This window comes from Trachypithecus francoisi, unplaced genomic scaffold (assembly GCF_009764315.1).
Source record: "Trachypithecus francoisi isolate TF-2019V2 unplaced genomic scaffold, Tfra_2.0 Lachesis_group1, whole genome shotgun sequence".
Taxonomy (NCBI): Eukaryota; Metazoa; Chordata; class Mammalia; order Primates; family Cercopithecidae; genus Trachypithecus; species Trachypithecus francoisi.
Window position 1 is genome coordinate 96,419,219 of NW_022681454.1, and position 25,386 is coordinate 96,444,604.

Consider the following 25,386-nt stretch of genomic DNA (forward strand, 5'->3'; position numbering starts at 1 on the left):
TAACAAACACCAAGGAGAATTGGGGCAGGAGGTAGGAAAATCTAAAAGCATTAGAGTAAAACTGACCTTTTTTAAATGCATAAAAAAGTTGTAAAAGCAGTCAGATAAATAAAATACATTATCTTCAAAGGAAAGACACTTCATTAGAAACTATGGAGGTCAGAAAACAATAGAATGACATTTTGTAAATACTTAAAGAAAATATGCCAAACTGTACTTGTTTATTCAGCAAAAATATCCTTCAAAAAGGGAAATTAAATAAAGATGTTTTCAGCCAAACAACTGAGAAAACTCATCAACAGCAAACCTGTGCAAACATACATATTCAAAGGAGTTCATTAGACAGAAGAGTAATGATCTAAAGAGAAGTACAGAAATGAAAGAAGGAAAGAAGAACAATGAAATAGCTAAATATGTGGGTAAATCAAAATAAAAATAACCTAAGTAGGCCAAGTGCAGTGGCTCACACCTGTAATCCCAGCACTTTGTGAGGCCGAGGTGGGCAGATCACAAGGTCAGGAGATTGAGACCATCCCAGCTAACATGGTGAAACCCCGTCTCTATTATTAAGCATACCAACTTTTAATTCAAAACTGCTTCATAATGCAATTTGACCAAAAAAGTCTACATGCTAAAATAAGATATAATCCTACAACAACTGACTAAAGTAACATTACAAAAATTTATTCATATTAAAAAGATAGGTTAATTAAAAAGCAACTCACCTGATTAAGGTAACTATTTTATCTTGTTATTAAAGGCAAATGAAAAACAGACTTTATAAAAATGTAAAGATCATGTACTGGCTATTCCTGACCAGATTAGCACTTATCTCTAGAAGAATGCAGATTGTCTTCTATTATAATCTGTTAATTACACCTTGGGGCCATAAACACAACCAATTTCTAGAAGAGGGATACAAATATATTGCTTTGAGGAAAGAAAAATGTATCCTGACCAAGGGATTGTTTATGGCAGTTAATTAATGGATTGTAAAAATGTAGTAACCATATAACTCGGGGAGGACAGGTATACTCACTGATAGGGTTTGACTCTGTGTTCCCACCCAAATCTCATCTCAAATTGAAATCCCCATGTATCAACAGAGGGACCTGGTGGGAGCTGATTGGATGATGGGTGCGGTTTCCCCCATGCTGTTCTCATGAGACTGACTGAGACTAAATTACCCAGTCTCAGGTACTTCTTTATAGCAGTGTGAAACTGGACAGTAAATTGGTACAAGAAGTGGGGTACTGCTATAAAGATAACCTGAAAATGTGGAAGCAACTTTGGGACTGAGTAACAGGCAGAGGTTGGAATAGTCTGGAGGGCTCAGAAGAAGACAGGAAGATAAGAAAAAGTTTGGAACTTCCTAGAAACTTGTTAAATGGTTTTGACCAAAATGCTGATAGTGATGTGGACAATGAAGTTTAGGCTGAGGTAGTCTCAGATGGAGATGAGGAACTTATTGGTAACTGGAGTAAAGATCATTCTTGCTGTGCTTTAGCAAAGTAACTGGCAGAATTTTGTTCCTGCCCTGGAAATCTATGGAACATTGAACTTAAGAGAGATGACCTAAAATTGTAACTTATATTTAAAAGGGAAGTGGAGCATAAAAGTTTGAAAAATTTACAGCCTTACCATGTGGTAGAAAAGAAAAATCTATTTTCTGGGGAGAAATTAAAGCCAGCTGCAGAGATATGCATAAGTAATAAGGAGCCAAATGTTAATGGCCAAGAAAATTGGGAAAATGTCTCCAGGGCATGTCAAGAGACCTTGGTGGCCACCCCTGCCACCACAGGCCTGGAGGCCTAGGAGGGAAAAAATGGTTCTGTGGGCTGGTTTCCAGGGATTCCACTGCTCTGTCCAGCCTCAGGGTATGGTGTCTGTGTGCCAGCTGCTTCAGCTTCAGCCGTGGCTAAAAGGGGCAAGTTATGGTTCAAACTGTTGCTTCAGAGGGTGTAAGCTCCAAGATTTGGTGTTTACGTGTAGTGTTGGGCCTGAGGGTGCACACAAGTCAAGAATTGCAGTTTGGGAACCTCTGCCTAGATTTCAGAAGATGGAAATGCCTGGATGTCCAGGCAGAAGTCTTTCACAGTGTCAGAGCCCTTTTAGAGAATCTCTGCTAAAGCAGTGTGGAAGGGAAATGTGGGATTGGAGCCCTCTCACAGAGTCCCCACTAGTGAATTTTCTAGTGGAGCTGTGAGAAGAAAGCCACCCTTCTCCAGACCCCAGAATAGTAGGTCTACTAACAGCTTGCACTCTGCAGCTAGAAAAGCTGCAGGCACTCAACACCAGTCAGTGAAGGAGCTGCCCAAGGCTGTGGGAGTCCCCTGCCCATTGCATCAGCATGCCCTGGATGTAAGACATGGAGTTCAAAGGAGATTATTTTGTAGCTTTAGGATTTAATCACTGCCCTGTTGGCTTTCAGACTTGCATGGGGCCTATAGCCCCTTGGTTTTGGCCAATTTCTCCCATTTGAAATGGGAGCATTTATCCAGTGCCTGTCCCCACATTGTATCTTAGTAACTAACTTGCTTTTGATTTCACAAGCTCACAGGTGGAAGGGACTTGCCTTGTCTCAGATAGACATCGGACTATGGGCTTTTGAGCTAATGCTGAAGTAAGAGTTTGGAGGACTGTTGGGAAAGTAAGATTTGTTTTGAAATGTAAAAAGACATAAGATTTGGGAGGGTCCCAGTGGTAGAATAATATGGTTTGGCTCTGTGTCCCTACCCAAACTCATCTCAAACTATAATCCCCACATGTCAAAGGAGGGATCTGATGGGAGGTAATTGGATCACAGGGGTGATTTCCCCCATGCTGTTCTCATGATATTGACTGACTTCTCATGAGATCTGATGGTTTTATAAGTGTTTGGCAGTCCCTTTTCCTTCTCTCTTTTCTGCCACCTTGTGAAGAAGGTACTGGCTTCTCATTTGCCTTCCACCATGATTGTAAGTTTCCTGAGACCTCCCTAGTCATGTGAAAATGAGTCAATTAAACCTCTTTCCTTTATAAATTACCCAGTCTTGTGCATTTCTTCATATCAGTGTGAGAATGAACTGATACACTCACCATTTAGAAGATTCTATTTTGCCTCCTTGGTGTTTTTGTTTGGCTTTTTGTTCTAGAGTAGGAGTGTTTTCTCTATCAATGAAGAAAGAATTTGGCAGAGTTACATTAAATGTTCTCTTCAGAACCGTATGCCTTAAAAATGGACTGAGCTGTGGACATTAAAAAAAAGAATAGCATATTTTAATTGTATCATTCATAAACTTTGAAATATTATTTTAAATTAATCAATAATGAACTCACTAACATAAAATAACTTACCAAAACCATTTATTGATATCTTACATGTTTGGATTCCTAGGGCTAACATATATAAATGTAATTTAAAATATCCAAAAGTAAAAAATAAAATAAAACATATAAAAGTTACAAGTCATGAACTTAATGCATGTTTAATATTCTTCTAAAAGACATATATATTTGGTAGAGGCAAAAACCTTTGATGAAATCTAAAATTTCTTTTAAAAAAGCAATATGTACATTTTTGCATGTATTAATATCAAATATTTATATTTTGATATTTGATATATCAAATATTTATGTTTTGATATTTGATATATCAAATATCAAATAATAAATATTTTTATTCCCAAAATAAATCTTGCTTCCAATGAAAGCAGATACTGGCTTTCCAGATGTGCCTTCTCTCAGCATTTATTCTTTCAACAAATATTTGTTAAATGCATATTATCTGCCTATTTTCCTACTATTAACATGCAGTAACAAGATGAAATCAATTTACATCCACCATTCAACATACCAATGAAAACATCAAGAAAGACAAAAATTCAAAGGAACTTTTAAAACTAAAACAAACTCTTATTTCCATTGCTCTGAGGACTGTCCACCAAATTTCTTGTAAAAAGGAGCTGATTGAAGAACGAAATTAATGGAATAGTCATTCAATCAATATTTATTTGAGTGCTTCCTATGTGGTATGTACTAGTCCTGACATAGTTATTATCAATGACCCTCTTTTTTTTTTTTATCTTCTCCTCCACAAGAACGTCATATAATAGGATATATTAAAAAGTTAGAAATTGAGATGCATGGTTAGTAAGTACAAGTTGAGAATACTGCATTCTTAAATTTATAGTTTTTCATTGCCTGTCTTCATGTAATAGAATGAGAGTTACAGGTTTAAAGTCAGCTTCATGTGGAAAGATAATTCATATATCTTAGTAGAAATTTTGACTTGGACATTTTCAATGTCTGTGGGCTTCAAAATGTTACCTCCCCTTTCTGAACTTAGGTTCCCGCACTTTTCAAATGGAGTCAAAGTGATCTATTTTATATAGGTTTAGGGGTTATAATAATTGAGTTAAAGTATGGAAAGTAGTCCTTTATCTTGAAAAGGCAATATAGCTTAGTGGTTAAAAGCATGAGCCTTTCATTGGTTGAAACCCCACTCCTGCTATCTGCTTTCTGTGTGTTCTTAAGCAACTTACTATCTCTGTGCTTTGGTTTTGTAGTTGTTGTTGTTTTTCTTGAGACAGGGTCTCACTCTGTTGCCCAGGCTGGAGTGCAGTGGCTCAATCTCAGCTCACTGCAGCCTCAGCCTCCCAGGCTCAAGCCTGGGATCCTCCCACCTCTGCCACTCAAGTAGCTGGGACTACAAGTATGCACCACCATATCCTGCTAGGTGCTTTGGTCTTTGCACTTGGAAAATGAAGATGCTAAAATAATATGATATTTTTATGAGGATTAAATGAGTTAATGTATAAAGCATATCAAGCATGGCCTATCAAAACCATATGTGTCTATTACTATTATAATCCTCCTCCTCATCCTCATCATCTTGTGTAATGTCTCCCAATGAGTAAATATTTACATCAAATTAGTTAAAAATAAACTTTTATTCCTATAATTAGGGAAGTGGTAATTAGGGCAGTTAGAATTTGCCCTCAGTCCAGCAGTCTGTAAAGACAGTAAAAGTTCATTGAGGTAGATTATTTGAGCATATCATTAGGATAAAATTAAAAGGAACAGTATTTCCATGATCAGGGTGAGAGCGCAGAGCCAGGGCAATCCACATGTCCTACTGTTGGGAAGTTTTGGTTTTGCATAGACGCCTTCTTTTAATAGAATAAACAAACAGAAACACAATTCCAATGCAAACAACATATCCTAAAGGAAAGTAGCATTAATTTGAAGCTATATTATAAAAAGTCACCAATACTTATTTATAATATGAACAAAAAAAGTTCCAGAAAAAATATAAAATTGGAACTGAAAAAAGTTTGTGAGGTAGTCCCTCAATCATTAAAAAAATCTAAAAAGAGCCTATCGAATAACTATGGAACTAAAGAGAAATATACATATAAGTCAAATCGCTTAGAAAAATAATACAAAAGAAAAAATCAACATTCATAAAATTACCCCCAAGCTTTAGTCATAATCCAAAATATTTCATGATTTATAGAAGGAAAACTGGGAAACTTCCACTTATTCCCTCCTCCCTTTATTTATTCCATGAGTGAATATCAAGTGCCTATTATATATCAGGCACTGTACAAAAATCTAATAAAATTATCAGCCAAAAATACATAATCCCAGGTCTCATAAAATCTATTACCAATAATGAGATAATCATAAAATGCCTATAAAATCAAACATTGATAAGAACTCCCAAGAAGAGGTACATAGAGACAAAATAAGAAGAATGGACCAAGTAAAGGAGATCAGAGGGTTCATTAAGGACATGACAATTGAATTGAAATCTGAAGTAAATACAAGACTTAATCAGGCAATGGTGGGGAACAGGGTTGGGGAGGCACTCCAGACTCAGAGATCAACACAGGCAAAGATCCTGTAGCATGTTGTAGTAACTGAAAGAATGCTAATAAGCCTAGAGTGGCATGGAGCATGGTAGACCTCATGAGGGATGGTGCCATAGACCTGTGCAGGGCATGTTAAGGATTCTGGTGATGACAAAAGTAATGAGAGGCCATTAAAGTTTATTACAAAGTTGGTAAGAGATTATTACTTTTGGAAAATCACTTATTATCATATTTTACATTAATGTTTTTATTATATAAATATTAAATATCCTACATGCACTTATTTAACTACTAAAATAATTGTGTACTACTAATTTCAAAGGGAATTATTAATATTTATTTATATACATATTTTTAAGTAAGAGTTACTCATCAAGATGTTTTTCAGGTTAGAATTACCTTCTGGAGGCAGGAAAGACACTATAGACCAATGTTCACAGGGGGAAGTATGGGTAAAAAATGAAAATGTGCAGGTTATCTACAAATAGACTACTGAGAGATTATAGAATGAGAAAAAGATCCAGGTTCAAGATTTTATGAACTCTCAAATTCATACCCAGATATGGGGTAGGAGCCTATAAAAGAGATCAGAACATCAAACAGTGGTATGTTAGGAAAGCCAAGAGAAGTGAGTGTATCTGTCTGGTTTTAAGATTTCTGTACTACTGAAAACTGAAGTGACAGAAATATGCCCATTATATTAAGAGAAATGGATATTAATTAATTTAGTTGAGGTAAATTAAAATGTATATAATCCATACTGGAGAATATTGAGAAGTGAAGGGAAAAGGAGAGGAGAGGAGAAGAGAGGAGAGGAGAGGAGAGGAGAGGAGAGGAGAGGAGAGGAGAGGAGAGGAGAAGGGAGGGGAGGGGAGGGGAGGGGAGGTGAAGGGAGGGGAAGGGAGAAGGTAGAACAGCAACAAACTTCATTTTAAGAAGTTTAGTTTCAAAAATAGGAAATAGAGATCTTTCTTATAATTTTATTTTTCTTTTGTTAACAGAAAATATTAGAAACTAAAAGACAACAGGGATTACCTTGTACTTGAGAAAGAAATAACTGATAGTGAAATGTGCCAGAAAATACAGAAGGAAATAAGATCTAGAGTATATATGGAGGTATCAGAATTAGTGAAAAGGAATGATTTATTCCAAGAGTTGCAAAGGATTATAAGACAAATCCAGATATATATAAATTATGAATAAAATGTAGTGGAATTGAGAGACTCTCCATCTGATATTGTTTTTCTCTATTACTGCCATCAAGAATTCTTCCTACTCAAATTCCCATGGAAACTACTAATAAAATATACAATTAGAGAAAATCATGTGTTAAGGTTGAAGAACAGAGATATGATGGCAGCAGCTGCTGCAGACAGCCTGAGGCTGCCATCAGGCAGGCTGCAGCAGGGAGGTGCGGCCAGGGCTGCACACTCCGTGGAGCCTGTAGGAGCTGGGGACAAGTGGGAGCCCTACCCCCACTAAGTTGATTACTATGCTTACTTCTAAGTTGAGGTAGAAGCTCCCTGGGTGCCACTGTAGCTACCCAAACTGCAGCTGCAGAGCCAGGTCTCCCACTCCATAGAGCAGGCAAGAATCCCGCCACCTCTAGGCACAGATGCAGCTGTAGCTGCCCAAACCCTGGCTGCAGACTCATGCATCCCTACACACTTGGGGACCCAGGAAGACCCTCATGCCCTCACAGGCTTAGAAGGCCTGCTCCTGCTGCCTTGAACTGAAGTGACAGACATATGCCCATTATATTAAGAGAAATGGATATTAATTAATTTAGTAATTCTCCCTGCTTCTCCCTGCTCTCCGCATCTTCTCCAATTTTGGAGCAAAGTCAGGTGAAGCCTGGGCACCATGAAGGACAGCTGGAGGCAGACAGATTCCTGGGTGGAATGGGGCAGGTCTCCACAGAGGCCTCACCTTTTTTATGCCAGGAATAGCCTGAAGGCTGGGTCAGGCTGCCAGTCCCACAAACCAGAGTGGGAACTTGTGGTGCCTTTTCTGGGCCTGCCCATGGCTGCCCATAGACAAATTGGCATGTACTGCCTTCCCTCTGAGGCCCATAAAAGCCCTAGACTCAGCCAGACATAAGCAGATAACTGGACAACCAACTGCAGAGAAGAGCAACCCTTATTATTGATAGAAGGAGACGTCAAGATGACCAACAATGGAGAGGAGCTACCCACTCTAGGGCCTCCTATCTGCTGAGAGCTTCAGAGACCTGCAGAGTCATCAGGACTACCAGCTGCAGAGAGAAGCAACCCACTCCAGGGTCTCCTCTCTGCTGAGAGTTGGGAAGGCAATGGGATGACCTGCCTGCAGAGAGGAGCTTCCCAATCCAGGGTCTTCTCTCTGCTATAGGAGCTGAACACTCATCAAAACACTCTGGCTGTGGAAAGGAGCTACCCCCTGTGGGTCTCCTGCAAGCTGTTCTATTGCTCAATAAAACTTCTCTTCATCTTGTTCATCCTCCACTTGTCTGTGTACCTCATTCTTCCTGGTCACAGAGCAAGAACTCAGTACCCACTAAATGGTGGAGTTAAAAGAGCTAGAACACAAGCAGGGCTGAAACATGTACTTGCTCACCACTTTGTGGACAAAGAGAAGGAGAGAAGAGCTGCGACCCTTCAGGGATCCCAGACTTGGGAGATCCCTGAGTCAGAGCTGTGACTCCCTCTTTGGGGTCCTGCAGTGCCTGGCATCTCCAAGCTTCCAGGTGCCACTGCATGTCCTGGAGCCAGCAGGGGAAGCTGCTTGTGGTACTCCTGATCCAGCTGCAGCCTCACAGAGAGCTGACACCCATGTTGGCACTGGAGCTGCCCACCCCGCTACAACAGCCAGCATGTCTGACTGCACAGTATCTGGAGCCCACACTTGCTCACACACCCTTCGCTGCTCCACGCCTGACTCTTCCTTGGCAGGCATGGGATCCAGGCCAGTAGAGTGAGCTGAGCACAGCCTGCCAGGCTGAGTGGGCAGAACCAGCCCAGTGAGCCTGAGAAAAACTCAGGCAAAGGCACCACCAGCCAGAGGTCTCAGGTCAGAAAAGCAAGACTTCAAAGATCCTGTGACAATAGGATACTGATCTGCTGAAATTTTCAAAGAATTACTTTTTGACATAACAGGGACAGCAATGGACTGAAGGGAGGGTAAGAGAGTGAATTCAGGCCTTCTGTTTCCCATCCCCAAATAACTTCCAAGAAAAAATATTGACTTCAGGAAGTTCAAAGTTTGCCATTCTCTAAAAATGAGGAATTAGTGTGGTATCATTGAGAATAATATACTGGAGTCCAAGTAGTATTGAGAGGTCCCAGGTTTCAGTCCTGGCACCATGCTCAGCACAAACTTAGAAGTAAGCATAGTCAACTTTGTTTCAGACATAGAAATCAGACCAAAAGGAGATACTAGGATGTCCGAATTTGGGCACTACAGAAGTAGAAGAGAGGTGGAGGGATCAGGCTTTATGTAGAGCAGAGGAAAGAAATGAAACTCTTCCTAAGTTATTCCCGGCAGGCATTCTCCCTATACTCTTTCCCAAAGGCTCCTAGATCTGAAGGAGACTAAATTGAAGATCGTTCTTAGAAAGATTTAGAAAACTGAGATAGTACCACACATTATAAAACAATATAAATATATAGTATTTAAAACAACATGGCTTAAGCTTAAAAACAAGTGGTAAATTTAATGAAAAAGAAGCTTGCCAGGCTTAAAATAGACATTTAGTGTATAAGCTGGCATTTTAATCAACAGAAAAGGGATTCAAAATTTGCCAGTACTGGAATAATCAGTTTTGCATTTGTAAAAATAAATATATAGTATATCTTCATGTTATGTGCCCATGCAAAGTTACATGTTTAAATGTTTAAAAATCTGGAATATTAGAATAACTAAAAGAAAATACAAATGAATATCATGCCTAGAATTTTGTCTTAGGAATATATCCTGACTATATACAAAGAAGTATCTGAGATGATATTTATATTGTTGTTTTATATAATAAGAAAGTCAGGCCAGGCGCGGTGGCTCAAGCTTGTAATCCCAGCACTTTGGGAGGCCGAGACGGGCAGATCACAGCGTCAGGAGATCGAGACCATCCTGGCTAACACGGTGAAACCCCGTCTCTACTAAAAAAAATAAAAAATACAAAAATCTAGCCGGGCGAGGTGGCAGGTGCCTGTAGTCCCAGCTACTTGGGAGGCTGAGGCAGGAGAATGGCGTGAACCCGGGAGGCGGAGCTTGCAAGTGAGCTGAGATCCGGCCACTGCACTCCAGCCTGGGCGACAGAGCGAGACTCTGTCTCAAAAAAAAAAAAAAAAAAAAAAAAGAAAGTCAGTAAAGCCTTTCAAAATGTCTAGAAAGAATTCCTCACGATGTTTTAGAAATTATGCCTAATATAGAAAAAATAGAATGCTGTGACAAACATATAAAGCTGGTATATTTGGTTCTAAAATATGCCTACTGTTTACTATAGAAAATATCCCTACTACAGCACTTCAAGTCTTACTATAAAGCTGCAGTTATCAAGACAGTATTTTATTGGTGGAAAAAAGAAACAGATCGATAGAAAAAAAAAATCTGGACACAGATCTTACAACCTTCACAAAAATTAGCTCAAAAGAGATCACAGACCTCCGTGTAAAATGCAAAAACAGAAAACTCCTAGGACATGACACAAAAGAAAATCTAGATGACCTTGTGTTTGGCAATGACATTGATACAGGAGTGGGGCAGGGAAGGGCTGGGAAGAGAAGGGCAGGTTAGGGCTCCGTCCACAGACCTAGGTAAGGACAGGCATTTGTTTTTGTGCACAAATGTTGCATTTACCAAGACCACCCTGGCCCACCATGCCTCCATCCTGTGCCTATAAAAACCCCGAGGCCCTAGTGGGAGGAGACCCAAGCAGCTGGATGTCAAGAGGAACACACCAGTGGAAGAACACACCAGCAGACATCAGCAGATATTGGCAGGCCATCCACCAATGGAACAACATGGAGTTTGCCGGGGAAGTCAGAGGAGAGCCCGGCTGCTGAGCAGCCTGACTCCGGGGGAAAACCACCTTCACACTACATCCCCTTCTGGCTCTCCCATCTGCTGAGAACTACTTCCACACAATAAAACCTTACATTCATTCTCCAAGCTCACATATGATATAATTCTTCCAGTACACCAAGGCAAGAAGCCCAGGATACAGAAAGCCCTCTGTCCTTGCAATGAGGCAGAGGGTCTAATTGAGCTTATAGACACAAGCCACGTATGGATGGCTAAACTGAAAGGGCACACTGTAACACATGCCCACTGAGGGTTCAGGAGCTTTAAGCATTCCCCCCTAGACACTGTCATGCAGTTGGAGCCCCACAAACTGCCCATCTACATTCTCCTCCCAGAGGTTTGAGCAGTGGGGCACCGAAGAAGTGAGCCACGCCCCCTGTTGCACACCCTGCAAGGGGAACAAGGGAATGTTTCCCATGTCAACATTTTACATACAACAATACCAAAGGCATGGTCCATGAAAAAGCAAACTGTACTTCACTAAAATTAAAACTTTTGTTCTGCAAAAGACACTGTCAAGAAAATGAGAAGACTAGCTACAGACTCCAAGAAAATATTTGTAAAAGACATATTTAATTATATTAGTCTGTTCTCACATTGCTATAAAGAACTACCCAAGACTGGGTAATTTATAAAGAAAAGAGGTTTAACTGGCACAGAGTTCCACAGGCTGTACAGGAAGCATGGCTGGGAGGCCTCAGGAAACTTACAATCATGGTGGAAAGCAAAAGGGAAGCAAGCACATTTTCACATGGCCAGCCGGTAGGGAAGAGAGAGAGAGAGCAAAGAGGGAAAGTGCCACACACTTTTGAAAAACCAGATGAGAATTCACTCACTATCATGAGAACAGCAAGGGGGAAACCTTTCCCTGTGATTCAATTACCTCCCACCAAGCACCAAGCACCAAGCCCCTCCTCCAATGCAGAAGATCATAATTCATCAGGAGATTTGGGTAGGAACACAGAGCCAAACCATATTACTGATAAAGGAATGTTATACAAAATATATGAAGAAGTCTTAAAACTAAACAATAAGAAAATAAAAGACGGGGCCGGGCGTGGTGGCTCACACCTGTAATCCTAGCACTTTGGGAGGCCAAGGCAGGTGCATCACAAGGTCAGGAGATCGGGACCATCCTGGCTAACATGGTGAAACCTTGTCTCTACTAAAAAATACAAAAAATTAGCCAGGTGTGGTGGCGGGCACCTGTGGTCCCAGCTACTGGGGAGGCTGAGGCAGGAGAATGGCATGAACCCAGGAGTTGGAGCTTGCAGTGAGCCAAGATCACGCCACTGCACTCCAGCCTGGGTGATAGAGCAAGACTCCATCCAAAAAAAAAGATGAGTAAAATACCTGAATAGATACCTTGCCAAAAAAGATTATCTAATGGCAAATAAGCATATGAAAAGATGTTCCACATCACATGTCATTAGGGAATGACAAATGAAAACAACAGTGGGATACCACTACCTACCTATTAGAATGATCAAAGAGCAAAACACTGACAATACCAAATAGTGGTGAGGAGGAAAAGCAAAAGTACTCTTGTTCCTTGCTGGTGGGAGTACAAAATGGCACAGCCACTATGGAAAGTATTTTGTCAGTATTTTAACAAAACTAAACATATTCTTTCCATATGACCCAGTGATCACATTCTTTGTTATTTAACCAGATGAAATGAACACTTATGTCGACTCAAAATCCTGCACATGAATGCTTACAGGTATCTTGTTCATAATTGCCAAAACGTAAAAATAATTAGGAGGCCATTATGCTGAGGCAACTCCAGTGCCTACGTAATCAAACCAAACCCAACTCAGTGTAAACAGTGAAACAAGACTGAAGCTTAACTAGGCATAAGGCACCAACTAACATTTAACTAGGAACATTCCCCTTTAGCCAAGCAAATATTTTCATTGTCTTGCTTCCATGAACACCTTATATAAGTTTTCATCTCACACTCCCTAGGTGGAGTTCTGAACCACTTCTGGTCTGGTGCTGTTCAAGTCCCGAATCACTGTTTGCTCAAAACAAACAAACAACAAAAAAACCTCTAACATTTTAATGTGCCTAAGTTTGTCTTTTAACAGTTTGCAACAAAAAATAAAGGGTTAAAATCACCACTGCTGCAAATAATACGTGGAAGTAGAATGATAAGCATATGAAGAGACAGCTTGGGTTTGGAAAAGACTAAAAATCTGGAACTTAAGCATGAAATTTTAAACTGCAGAGCATTTGAGGAATGGAGTGATGTTAAAAGAAACATAAGAGAAAAAAATAATGGCTTAAATAACCATGATGAAGAGGTGCCAATGATGAAAGAACTAAACTTTAACACTCATTACACTGTTAGGTGAAAAAAATAAAGTGAAATGGATGACAGCACATAATCAGAAGTTCATAACTGTGCAAAAACATTTTCCAATTAACAACTTACTTTCTTTTAAATCATGTGCAAGTGGGAGAAGTAAAAAGACTAGCATTCTTACTAGAGAGATGAAAACAGTTATTTTGTATTCAAAGCATTTTTCACCTGAAAATAGGAATGAATACGAGATGGGTCCTAAGTGTATTTGATCTGCATTGAAACCATGTTCAAATTGTAGCTTTCAGAATACAAAAGTATCTGAAAGTACTTGTCTGCAGCAAAGAGTAGCCTAATGTCCACTTAGAATTTTTATATTCTGTGTCCTATGGATGCAAAATTGGTTTAAAATTAATATGAACTAAAGAACAATTCATTCGTCATTTCATTGAAATTATGATGAATGAGTTTGAAATATGAATTATAATTGAGGTAAAATCAATACCATGTTTAAAAAGCTGTATGTTTTCTTTCTCAAACTCATAATGAAATGAAAGGCAAAACGAATATATTCTAATTTTCCATGGTTTATAATTCTCACTGAAATTATAAATATATAGTATATATTAATTATGTGCAGAAAAACACATTGCTTAAAACGTTTCAGTCACAAGAGGTTATTAAAGTGTTTTAATTCATATATTTGATAGAATAACAACTAAATATATTTTTCCCCTGGAGTGATTAATGCCTTTTCAAAGCACAATGGGAAATTTTAAAAAAAATTACATTTGTTCCCTGTCAAAGAAGGATGAGAGGATAATGACCAGTTAACTTTTGTAGTTCTGATTAGACACACACGTTAGGACAGAGAACCAACGAATACTGAAACTAATTCTACCAAATAGATTCAAAAAGGTTGATGTCCCTGAAAGACAAAGAAAGACTGAGCAATTGTTCTAGATTAAAGGATATTAAAGGAACATGATAGCTAAATTCAGTGGATGATTCTGGGTGTAGAATATCATCAGGACAATTTAAAATAAAGACTATATTCTAGATAATAATATTGTAGCAAAAAAACATTTCCTGAATTTGAACATTTTTTGTGGTTATATAGGAAGATTATCTTCATTGTTAGGAGACACATGGTAAAGTATTTGAAGGTAAAAGATATCTGCTAGATTCAAACTGTTACATGATATATAATCTCCTAAGAATATATTCTGCAACAATAATAATTTATAAATATGTGTGTATCAGTGTGTGAGACTGAGAGAGAGAGAGAGAGAGAGAGAGAGAGATACACCCACACAAAGAGGCAGAGAGGAAGAGTGCAAATGATACAATATATTAACAATTAGTGTTTCAACATTTGAATTTTTCAAAATAAATGTTGAAACAAAATTTAAACTCTAAACACGAAGTCACTTTTCTAGACATTCAAGTGTTCATCTTCTCTTTAGCTAATATTCTGGTTACAATTCATCTTCCCTAGAAACCGAAGTCCTCTACTCAATCCAGTATAATGCAGTTCAAAGGATGCTTCTTTTGAACAATGTCAGTTTCTACTTTATATGGCTTCAGATTTATTTTTCACTTCGAGTTTTATAAAATCTATATTACTGTGTTGATTGAGTCCTTCTAATCACTGAGTTTATTTGCATAAACTCTATCCACACATACTAGAGAGAAGCATGTTCTGTTTCCTGTCTGTCAGTCTTGTTATGTTTCTTTGATATTTCACTCTTTCAGATAATTAGAGAATGATAGTGGAAGCAACATTATGCTTCACTTACGAAAGCTCTACAGAGTCTTTATATAACACCAGGGCATTCACCTCACAATCAGGTAATTAGTAATTGAATTATGGTTTAACTATAGAGGATTAGCTACAATGCCTATAGAAGGAAGTTTCACTTTCTCTTCTTCCATCAAGCCCCACCACTACATCGACCCACTTTCCTGTATCTGCACCCCTATATTATGTCCCTTTATACTCAGTAGGGTTTTCCTTGGAAGCCCCATTTAATATTTCAACATTGTTCCCCAGATCTAACATGTGATAGTTTCCTTCTCTGCTTTAATTTTTTCTATTTATTACAATATGCATATTATATATTTTATTGTGTATTTTGCTTTGCTTCTTATCTAGCTTCCCAGAAGCTGTTTTTGTCTATTGGTTATATAGTACTTAGATCTATTCTTGACACAGACAGGTGAATTATTTTCCTTTTTTTTTTTTTTTTTTTGTAATTCTGGAGACTTTAGGTCTTCTCAGCTAAGATTATTTTGTGCATCTCTTCTCCATTTTCTTGTTTTTACTTGGTACTGCTATTAGGCATGTTTAACCTTTTTAAACTATTCTTCATGTATTTCTTCAAGTAAACATTTATTAAAAGCATAACATATATATAGAAAATTGCACAATTATAATTTAATGAATTTTCAAAAAATGAACACTGCTATGTAACCAGCACCCAATCAAAAACAAAATATCACCAGTCCTCCAAAACGCTCTTACGTTCCCACACCCAGTCACAACTCTCCATATGCACTCTTGAGCCTGCAACAGCCGCAAGAAACTTGACTTCTAATACTATTATTAGATCACCATTGCCTAATATTGAACTTTAGATAAATGGAATCACATAGAGAATTTCCTTTTGAGTCTGGTTTCGTTCATTCAACATTATGCTTGTAATATGGATCCGTGTGGTTGCATATAACATTCATGCTCAGTTCTCCTCTTCATTCCATTTTATAAATACACCACAATGTATTTTATCCACTCTACTTTTGATGACCATTTCTGGGTTGTTTCCAATTCTAGCTATTAAAAATAGTGCTTCTATCCATCACTGCACGTGCCTTTTGGTGCACATATCTACACATTCCATTTTGTTATATACCCAAAAGAGTAACGGTTGGGTCATAAATTATTCATATATTTAGTTTTACAGAATCTACCAAGTAAAGCATATGAGAGTTTCCTTTTCTCCACATCTTTTCCAACATTTGGTTCGTGTTCTCTTTCTCTCTCTCTCTCTCTCCATTTTAACCATGCTAATAGAAATAAAGTAGTATAACACTGCTATGGGCAGAATGTTTGTGCTTCACCCAAAATTCATATGTTGAAATCCTACCTCTTGCAATCTGATGTTACTAGGAGGTGGTGACTTTGGGAGGTAATTAGATCATGAAGGTCGAGCCCTCAGGAGTGGGATAAGTGTCCTTAAATGAAGAGGCCAGAGGGCTAGCTAGCTTTCTTTTCATCATTTGAGAACACAAGAAGTCAGCAGTCTGCAACCCAGAAGAGAGCTCTTACCAGAACCCAACCATGCTGGCATGGTGATCTCAGATTTCCAGCCTCCAAAACTGTGAGAGAAAAAGAATTCTGTTGTTTATAATCCACCCAGTCTTTGATATTCTGTTACAGCAGCCCAAATTGACTAACAAAGACACTGTAGTTTTAATTTATCACTTATAATGAAGTTGAGAACGTTTTCATATGTTGACTCACCATTTGCATATCCTCTTTTCTTTTTAATGTGTCTGTTCAAGTCTTTGTCCGTTTTTATTGACTCTCTGCCTCTTTTAAATCTATTTTTAGAAGTTCATTTCTAGATTCATTTCTAGATATCTGTAATTAGATATCTTCACTCTTCTCTGTGTCATGCTCTTCCATTCATTTTAATGGTATCTTTTAATCAATAGATGTTCTTTAATGTCATCCAATATATCATCTTTGTATTATTAGTTAGCATTTTTTATGTCCTCTTGAAGTATCTGACTAACAACCTCATGAAGATAGTTTCCTACGTCTTCTTTTCTAGAATCTTAATTTTTCATTCTTAGATCAACAATACATCTGGAATCAATTTTGTATGTAGTATAAGATAGCAGTCAAGATTCTTTTTATCCCATATGGAAACCCAGTTGAATAAGCACTGGTTATTGATAAGACCAACTTTCCATTGTCCTACGTATCTATGGTTCTATTTGTTACTTGTGCTCTTCTCTCTCATTTGTCTCTTTATTTTTATGTTAATGTCATATTACCTAACTTAAAGTAGTTTTATATAAATCTTAATATTTGGTATGTAAATCCTCTAGGCTATTTTCTTATTCATAATTGCTTTCATGATCAAATTCTATATAAATTTTCACATAAATTTTTACACCAGCATGTCAATTTTCACACACACATACAATCCACTGAGATTTTTAATTGGGATTACATTGAATTTATTTAAAGGTTAATTTTTGAAAAACTAGTATCCATAAAATATTGAATGTATAATCATAATACCTTCTTCTATTTATTGATGTAATTCCTAGTTTTTGTCAATGATTTTTTGTAGTTGTCAGTTTAGAGGTCTTGTGCATCTTTTGTTAGATTTTTGGTATTTTTATTATATCATTGGCATGACATTTTTAATTTTTATTTTCCAATAATTTGTTGCTGATAGCTATAAATTTTAATTTATTTTTGTTCACTGACTGTGCTAAACTCATTTATTTTCATATAACATACCTGCAGATTATTTGGGACTCTTAAATTTCAAAATGTGTTATCAGCAGATGTTTGTAATTTTATTTCATCCTTATTGTACGGACGAAGACCTCCAGTATAGAATTGAATAGCAGTGGTTATAACTAGCATTCCTGTTGACTTCCCAGTCACAGGCAGAAAAAGCTTTCAATAATTCACCATTATGATTTTTAAAAATTTCTTTATCTGATTATATATTTCCTTATATTTCTTTGTTAATAGTTGTTTACAATAAGCATAAATTTTATCCTTTTATTTCTGAATCTATTAAGATCACATAATTTTTCACCATTATTCTATATGCAAATGTGATAAATTATAATTTTTTCATGTTTTATTTTTGTTACCCTTGCTCTTCTGAAATATTATCCAGCTTTCAAGCAGTCTTTTACATTTTTCATCTCTTTATCTTTTTGAATTGTACTGTAACTGATATCTCACATTTACCTTTACTTCTTTGCTCAGTTGTGCCCAGTCACTACACCTTTTTTATTTAACTGAATTTATGTACATGTTTATATATAAATTCCAGATGTTTTATTAGCTTTTAATAAACATTTTATTTAGGTATAGCTTTAGGTTTATAGAAAAGTAGTAGCAAGGATATTAGAGAGTTTCTGTATATATCATACCACTTTCTTGTATTGTCTTTTTGTTGTTTGCTTTTTGTTTTTTGTTTTTGAGAAGTAGTTTCACTCTTGCCACTTAGGGTGGAGTGCAATGGTGTGATCTCGACTCACTGCAACGTCTTTCTTTCAGGTCCAAGTGATTCTCCTGCGTCAGCCTCCCAAATAGCTGGGATTACAGGTGTGTGCCACCATGCCTGGCTAATTTTTGTATTTTCAGTAAAGATGGCATTTTACCATGTTGGCCAAGCTGGTCTTGAACTCCTGACCTCAGGTGATTTGCCTGCCTTGGCCTCCCAAAGTGGGAGGATTATAGGCATGAGCCACTACACTTGGCCTCTCCTATTGTTAATATCTTACATTAGTATGATATATTTGTTATCACTAATGAATCAATATTGATATATTACTGTTTAGTAACACCATATGTTTTTTCAGATTTCCTTAGTATTCATCTAATGTTCTTTTTCTATTCTGAGATCCCATCTTGATACCATATTACATTTAGTAGATCAGGTCTTTGTGTGACTTTATACCGCACTCCTTTCTATTGCTGTGTAGTATTCCATTACACAGATGTACCAAAATTTGATTTTCCATTCACCTACTGAAAAACATGTTGGTTTCTTCAAGTCTATGGCAATTTTGCATAAAGTTTTGTAAATATTTGCATGAAGATTTTTATATGGACATGAGTTTTCTAGTCAGTTAGGTAAACACCTAAGAACACAGTCATTGGATTATACAGTAAAGATACATTTAGCTCTGTAAGAAATTTTATACAAAGTTTGTGAAATATGTGGGGGAAAAACATAAAAATGCAATACAACAGTAAAAAATGACATAAATAAAAGTATGTAGTATAACAACTACTTACATAGCATTTACATTGCATTAAGTATTATAAGTAATCTAGAGATGACTTAATACTTTGGAAGATGCCAAACTATCTTCCAAACTAGTAGTGGTGCCACTGTTCATTCTGGAATTAATTCTGTTACAGTCAGTGTTGTTCTTCATCCTCATCAGCAATTCACCCAGTTCTGTCACCCAGCTGGAGTGCAGTGGTGTGATCTTGGCTCACTAAAACCTCTTCCTTCTGGGTTTAAGTGATTCTCCTACCTCAGCCTCCCAAGTAGCTGGAATTACAGGTGCACAACACCATGCCCGGCTAATTTTTGTATTTTCAGTGGACACAGGTTTCCCAGGCTGGTCTCCAACTCCTGACCTCAGGTGATCTGCCTGCCTTGGCCTCCCAAATGTTCCTTATATTTTTACATACTTATTTACCCTATCACTGGTACTTGCCTGGTACATGTCACTAGTGGGTGAACTGAATTATTATTTATCAGAATATTTGCAAGAAATCTAAATGTATTCTTGCATAGGTATATATCAACAGTCATAAAAGAGCATATTTATGTCCACTCAATTATAGTACTCAACACATGCACCCTTAAAAAAGTCATTATTTTTTTTCTGTGCCTCTGTTTTCTTCAGTTGGAATAGTTTCAGAATTGTATTAGGTTAAGTTCTTTCCCCCAGAGAGTAGAATTTTATTTTGGAAAAGGTTACAATCTTACTTCATAATGCTTACTCCTCTCTCCCTTGAAGGAACCTTTCCAGGATTCACGCTACAAGAACTTGTTGGTGAGCTACTAGAGAGGAAGCACGTGAATATGTGGGTTAGAAAGCCTGGAGCTTTCTAATTCCCAGGCTAGTTCTGGATCAGCCTCCAGCAATTTGTCAAAATTACCATTGTACTTATTCCTCCCAGTTGATGGATCCAATGGCTTCAACTCCTGATCTAATTTGCTGTATCAATCTCTATTTGTCTCTGTTCGGATTTCAAAATCATGGCTGTTACTGCAACTTGTTTTTAGATGAGTCCAAGTGAAGTCATTTTTTTTCATTTTGTCCAGATTTTTCTTATTGTAAAGACAAGAGTAATGACTTTGAAGCTCTTTATATATTACAGCTGAATCCAGAAGTCTATTTGGATATTTGAAAAATATATCTGTTCTTTGTGTATATGTGCTTTCCCGATTATTCATTCTGTGTTCTATTATATCATTTGTTTAATCATATTAATCATGTATTTCATAATCTCTTATCAGATTCTTTTATCATGTACAGTCTTCTCTTGTATCCATAGGAGATTGATTGCAGGAACCCCAGTGGATACCAAAATCCTCAGATGCTCAAGTTCCTGATATAAAATGGCATCATACGAGCATATAACCTATGCACATCCTCTCATATACTTTAAATCATCTCTAGATTACTTATAATACCTAATACAATGTGAATGTTATATAAATAGTTATTATACTGTATATTTTATTTGTATCATTTTTTCTGTTGAATTGTACTTTTTGGTGTTTTTCTCCAATATTTTTGATCCATGGTTGGTTAAATCTGTGGATAAGGAACCCACAGAAACAGAGGGTCAACTGTAATGTTCTCGAGTATATTAAATCTCCTGTTGTTTACATGTGTTTATTCTTCTTCACAGTGGTTTGTAACTTTTTGGTTGTTGTTGTTGTTGTTAACTCATTTTCAGAGTTTAGGAAAGAAAAATTTGTTCAAAACCAAAAATAGCCCTACAGAGAAGTTTTGTGCTTGTTTCTACAAGATTCCAGCGTTTTAAATAAATCCTTTATATCTATGTATTATAATACCAAAAGGTAGTAAAGAGTATATCCATACCTATGATTTACTCAAGCCTATCATTTGAATTTTTTCTGTTCCAAATATCCAGCCACACCCAACTCGTAGCACCAAGGCCACAGAGTCTATTTGTCTGAGATAGAAATGTTTGTGTTTATACAGCCTTAATGAGTGTGTAATTAATAGAAATTAGGATATATCTGCATCAGTTTTGTTTCTGAATATCTAGATATGCCCTAATCACTTAACTTTTAGTGATAATGGTTAAGATGAGTATGTTTTCTTGAACTATACTGTCTACATTTAGAGTCAAGCACTGCCTCTTAATAGTTTTGTGAATGGGGCTAGGTACTCAGCCTCCTTTTCCATTAATGGGAATGAGCAGTTCTTAGAAGAGGGCTTGGGACATAGCAACTGATCAACATTTGTTAGTTATCTGTGGTATTTACTAATATCCTGTTTCTACTTCTTTCTGTGGATTTTAAGTGTTTATTTTTCATATAAAAGTTTTAACTTTTTAGATGACTAAGTCTATTACATTTTTCTTTTGTGAGTTTCTTCCATCGTTTATGGTTATATTATTCACACCTTCCCAGAGTTTATCAAAATCATCCAAAATGTAAGTAAGCATAGCAGAAATGTAAGAACAAAAAAATGAGCCATTTGAATAAGTTGGTAAATTAATGAATACTAGAAAAAGAAACTAGTGATCTTTCTCCATGTCATTTCAGAAAACTGGATCATAGATTATTTGAAGCCATATATCATGCATTCAAGTGTGAAATAGGATTACCTACAAGTTGGGAAATAGTTATAGAGTTTGTTAAAGATATTTGCAATAGACTTTCTAGTACCCAAGTTACTATAGTCAAAACCGAGAAATGTGTGAAGAAAAAAATAGTTAACATTTTAGTGACATTTTTAAAAAGTTCACAACATTCAAAAGAAATACTATAGCTGAGAAATGGAAAATGACTAAGTTATCTCCAGCACCTGAAAAAGGTCACAAGAATTGCATAGCCACTGAATTTAACCCTATCTTCTGGTGAAGCCTTAACCAGACATTACTTTGACATTATTACAATCAAAATCTGATTATATTTAAAACCTTACAAAACGAAAATTTTTCATTTTCATGGCAACTATAAAAGAGGTTTATCATTCATAAATTAAAATGTTAAAAGTATATGATTTTAATTTGATGATTTTAATATTTTAAATTGGGTAAAAAGCATATAAATTCCTAATCATATATTACCATAATCAAATACTCTTCTTCCTTTATTCATATAGAAAAGAAAATCCCAAGCATCATCATTCAATACTAATGGCAAGAGTAAAACAGAATAACCAGATGATGATTCACCAAATGAAGTTTTCAACTTTAAAATAAATTACATATATAATGAGTTCAAGAATTCATTTTACATTCATACAGTATTCATGTTATATGAACCACAAGGCATATTAATAATAAAGTTATTTTTAAAACCTATGAAAAAGAAACCAGTCTGTTAACTGACTATACTCAAAATGGAAATGGAGAAAAAACATTATGAGAAAGTAGGCAAATAGGCTAAAAAGTTTAGATTGTTTTGTTGATTGGATCAGGAGATAAATGCAAACGCAGAGTAGGCTAATGAAAAATAATTAGATAGAGAGCAAGGAACACTGCCAGGAACTCTATAAGTCATCTCATAGTTTGAGTAAGAATATGGCTGATAGAGTTTTTAAAGCTGCTTTTCCTTTTTAAAAAAAAAAAAAAAAAAAAGATGGCATAGGACTCTACCTACTGCATTAAGAATGGATTTGCTCCTACGTATGGTACTTACGTGGCATACTACATAGACTGTAGAGAATAAACATTATATTATCTCTAAGAGAGTAAGTTGATAGGAAAAAGAGAGGCATTAAATGTTTAAAGATTTTGATACATATCCTCATAAAGATTAATCCAGTGATTAAATTATACTTTAACATTCCATCATTAATTTCTTGTTTAAACAACAAAAACTAAAAGACAAGCTTCTATATCTAAATTAAACTTTATAAGACTCTAAGAGATTGTTAGTACACAAAATATTTGTCAAACTTTTTTCAAGTGTAATGGTTTCTTCAAATATTTGTGACAGTGACTTGTGTATTACGTTTTATTAGTCTTTGAAAGCAATGACGGAAAGTTATTTCTTTGGATTTTAAAAATCCATATCTGTGCCCAACCAAGTTTGTTTCTTTTTTAATTAATCAAAAATAAACACATTCTTTTCTTTTCTGATTGACCATCAAGAAGAAAGGAAAACTCTAGTGCCTTCTATGCTATCTGAAAATGAGCTTAATTGCACAGATTGCTGTAACTGACGTCACCTAAATGAGAGCTCCCTACAAGCATCAGTCATCTCCTTTTGTGCTTTATTCCATTTTCTTTCTCACATTCCTAAATGTATTGCATGCACTACCGTATAAAGCTCTGTATCTGGCACCTTTGATTTTCAGAAGGTACTTAAAAGTGGTAATAACCAGTCCGAGCAGCTTTTCTGGAGGTGGTCATGGTAAACAGAATCCCTAGACTATTACAATTTCCTATGCCCTATAAACACTATAGAACAGCAAGTCAACTCCCTTCCAGTTCAGATGAATCCTATTTCCTTCCCCTAGTCAGAGAAAATTCTTCCATGTGTCAAATAGCCTCATAGTGATTTGGCCTATGCAGTGGAATGGGAAAATGAAGAAAAAGATATCTGAGAAAAGCAGTTTTATTTAGTCAGGCTACTTTAAGGTTTCTCACAGATAACTAAGAAACACGAGCTCTCCCACCGTGACCATCTGGCTTCTCTTTCCACACAGATATAAAAACTACAACAGAACCAAAATAAAAACCACATACAACCAAAGTTTACTTCCTTCAAAATATTATAGTATGCTGATCTATACAATTGAATTAGCTGTCACTTTTCTATGAAATATAGATGACAAAAACAAAGGTTGGTAATACTCTCACATATCTGGAAGCATTTTGTTTTAAACTCAGGCAAAGATGTGCCATCATGATATTCAGGTAGTGCTATTAAAATCCACCTGTTTATTGGCTAAAGGGAATGCTCAGTTTTCTAAAATAACAACCCAGTGACATCTATAATTTTTTTAAAATGCATGTTAATATATTAAAGAACTGAGTTCATGCTAAATAATTTGGATTTGAAATAACTGTAGTCATTCTCTACTTTTTTTTGGAATAAAATGAACCAAAATCAGAAATGAAGGAATATTGATCAAGCTAATCTGTAACAGCTGGAAGAAAATGTTGAGGATCGGCTTGACAGAAACATTGGGTTGCCCCATTATTAATGGTAGTAATGTAGAAGAAGGAACCAAATACAACTGGTAGGATGTTGCCAACAGAGAAAGTACAGTGAGAGCGCAGAATCAGAGAGGAAGATATTAGATTCGGTTCTGGACATTCTGAGTATAATATGTCTGAGGGATGCTAGGATAAGGAAGAGAGCAGCAGTTGTACATTTGAATCTAAGATTCATGAGATATAAAATTAGTTGTTTCTGACCCAAGACGTCAAATAAGACAAAAACCAGAGACCCAAGCAAAACCAAGTAGAAAGACGAAGCTCACAGAGCCAAAAAGGGAATCTGAAGAAATGCCACAGTAAGACACAGACACAGAAACTAAAACACAGAGGCAGAAATTTCCATGTCAAGAAGTCAAAAAGGCAAGTGGGAGCATGTGTGCCAAAAAAAGGTTTTGTTTTATGTGCAGGTTAGGACATAGTGAGAGAATGATTGGAGAGAGTATAAAGGACCAGTAAGCAAATGAACAGACAATTAAAGAGATTTTAATTTGAGCATGTCTTATTTCTAGGAGCTATGTGTATATAAAGAAATAGAAATTTACACGACTAAAAAATATCCTTCTGTAACAATGAATCCTACTGAAACCACTGCATATGATGAGCTATGATTATAGATGGTTTATGTTTATTTCCATCTTATAAAATAAAATGAAAGTCAGATTCAGGACAATTATTTTCTGATTTTTAATTCCAGCCTTCTCCCTCAGGAGAGAGAGAATTAACAATAAAATAAAGTAAGGAGGCATTGAGATTAGAGAAATATGATAGATGAATCCTCTTAATGAGAGTTGGGTGATTTTAAAACACAGTTGACAGACTGAGACTGGAGGCACATTTGCCTTTCTGGTTTGTACTACATTTTCAAAGATTTTCACTAAACATTTTCTGTGTTGTTATAGTGTGGGGCGAAAAATTATTTTGCAAGGAAGAATTTGGTACTGTATATATTTTTCCTA

General features: G+C 36.4%; 1 protein-coding gene and 1 long non-coding RNA gene across 2 annotated transcripts in view; one reads left to right on the plus strand and one right to left on the minus strand.

Moving 5' to 3' along the window:
• The window catches only part of LOC117085694, a 56,498-nt gene that overhangs the window by 4,925 nt on the left and 26,187 nt on the right, over positions 1–25,386 (plus strand). Inside the window, exon 3 of the long non-coding RNA XR_004438054.1 lies at positions 18,533–18,580. This is a non-coding gene — a long non-coding RNA (uncharacterized LOC117085694). The remainder of the gene's footprint in view (positions 1–18,532; positions 18,581–25,386) is intronic.
• STPG2 (sperm tail PG-rich repeat containing 2) overlaps positions 1–25,386 on the minus strand; it is a 683,119-nt gene that overhangs the window by 2,845 nt on the left and 654,888 nt on the right. The window contains exon 13 of the mRNA XM_033214857.1: positions 3,079–3,227. Within this exon, the coding sequence (XP_033070748.1) occupies positions 3,079–3,227 (149 nt within the window). The remainder of the gene's footprint in view (positions 1–3,078; positions 3,228–25,386) is intronic.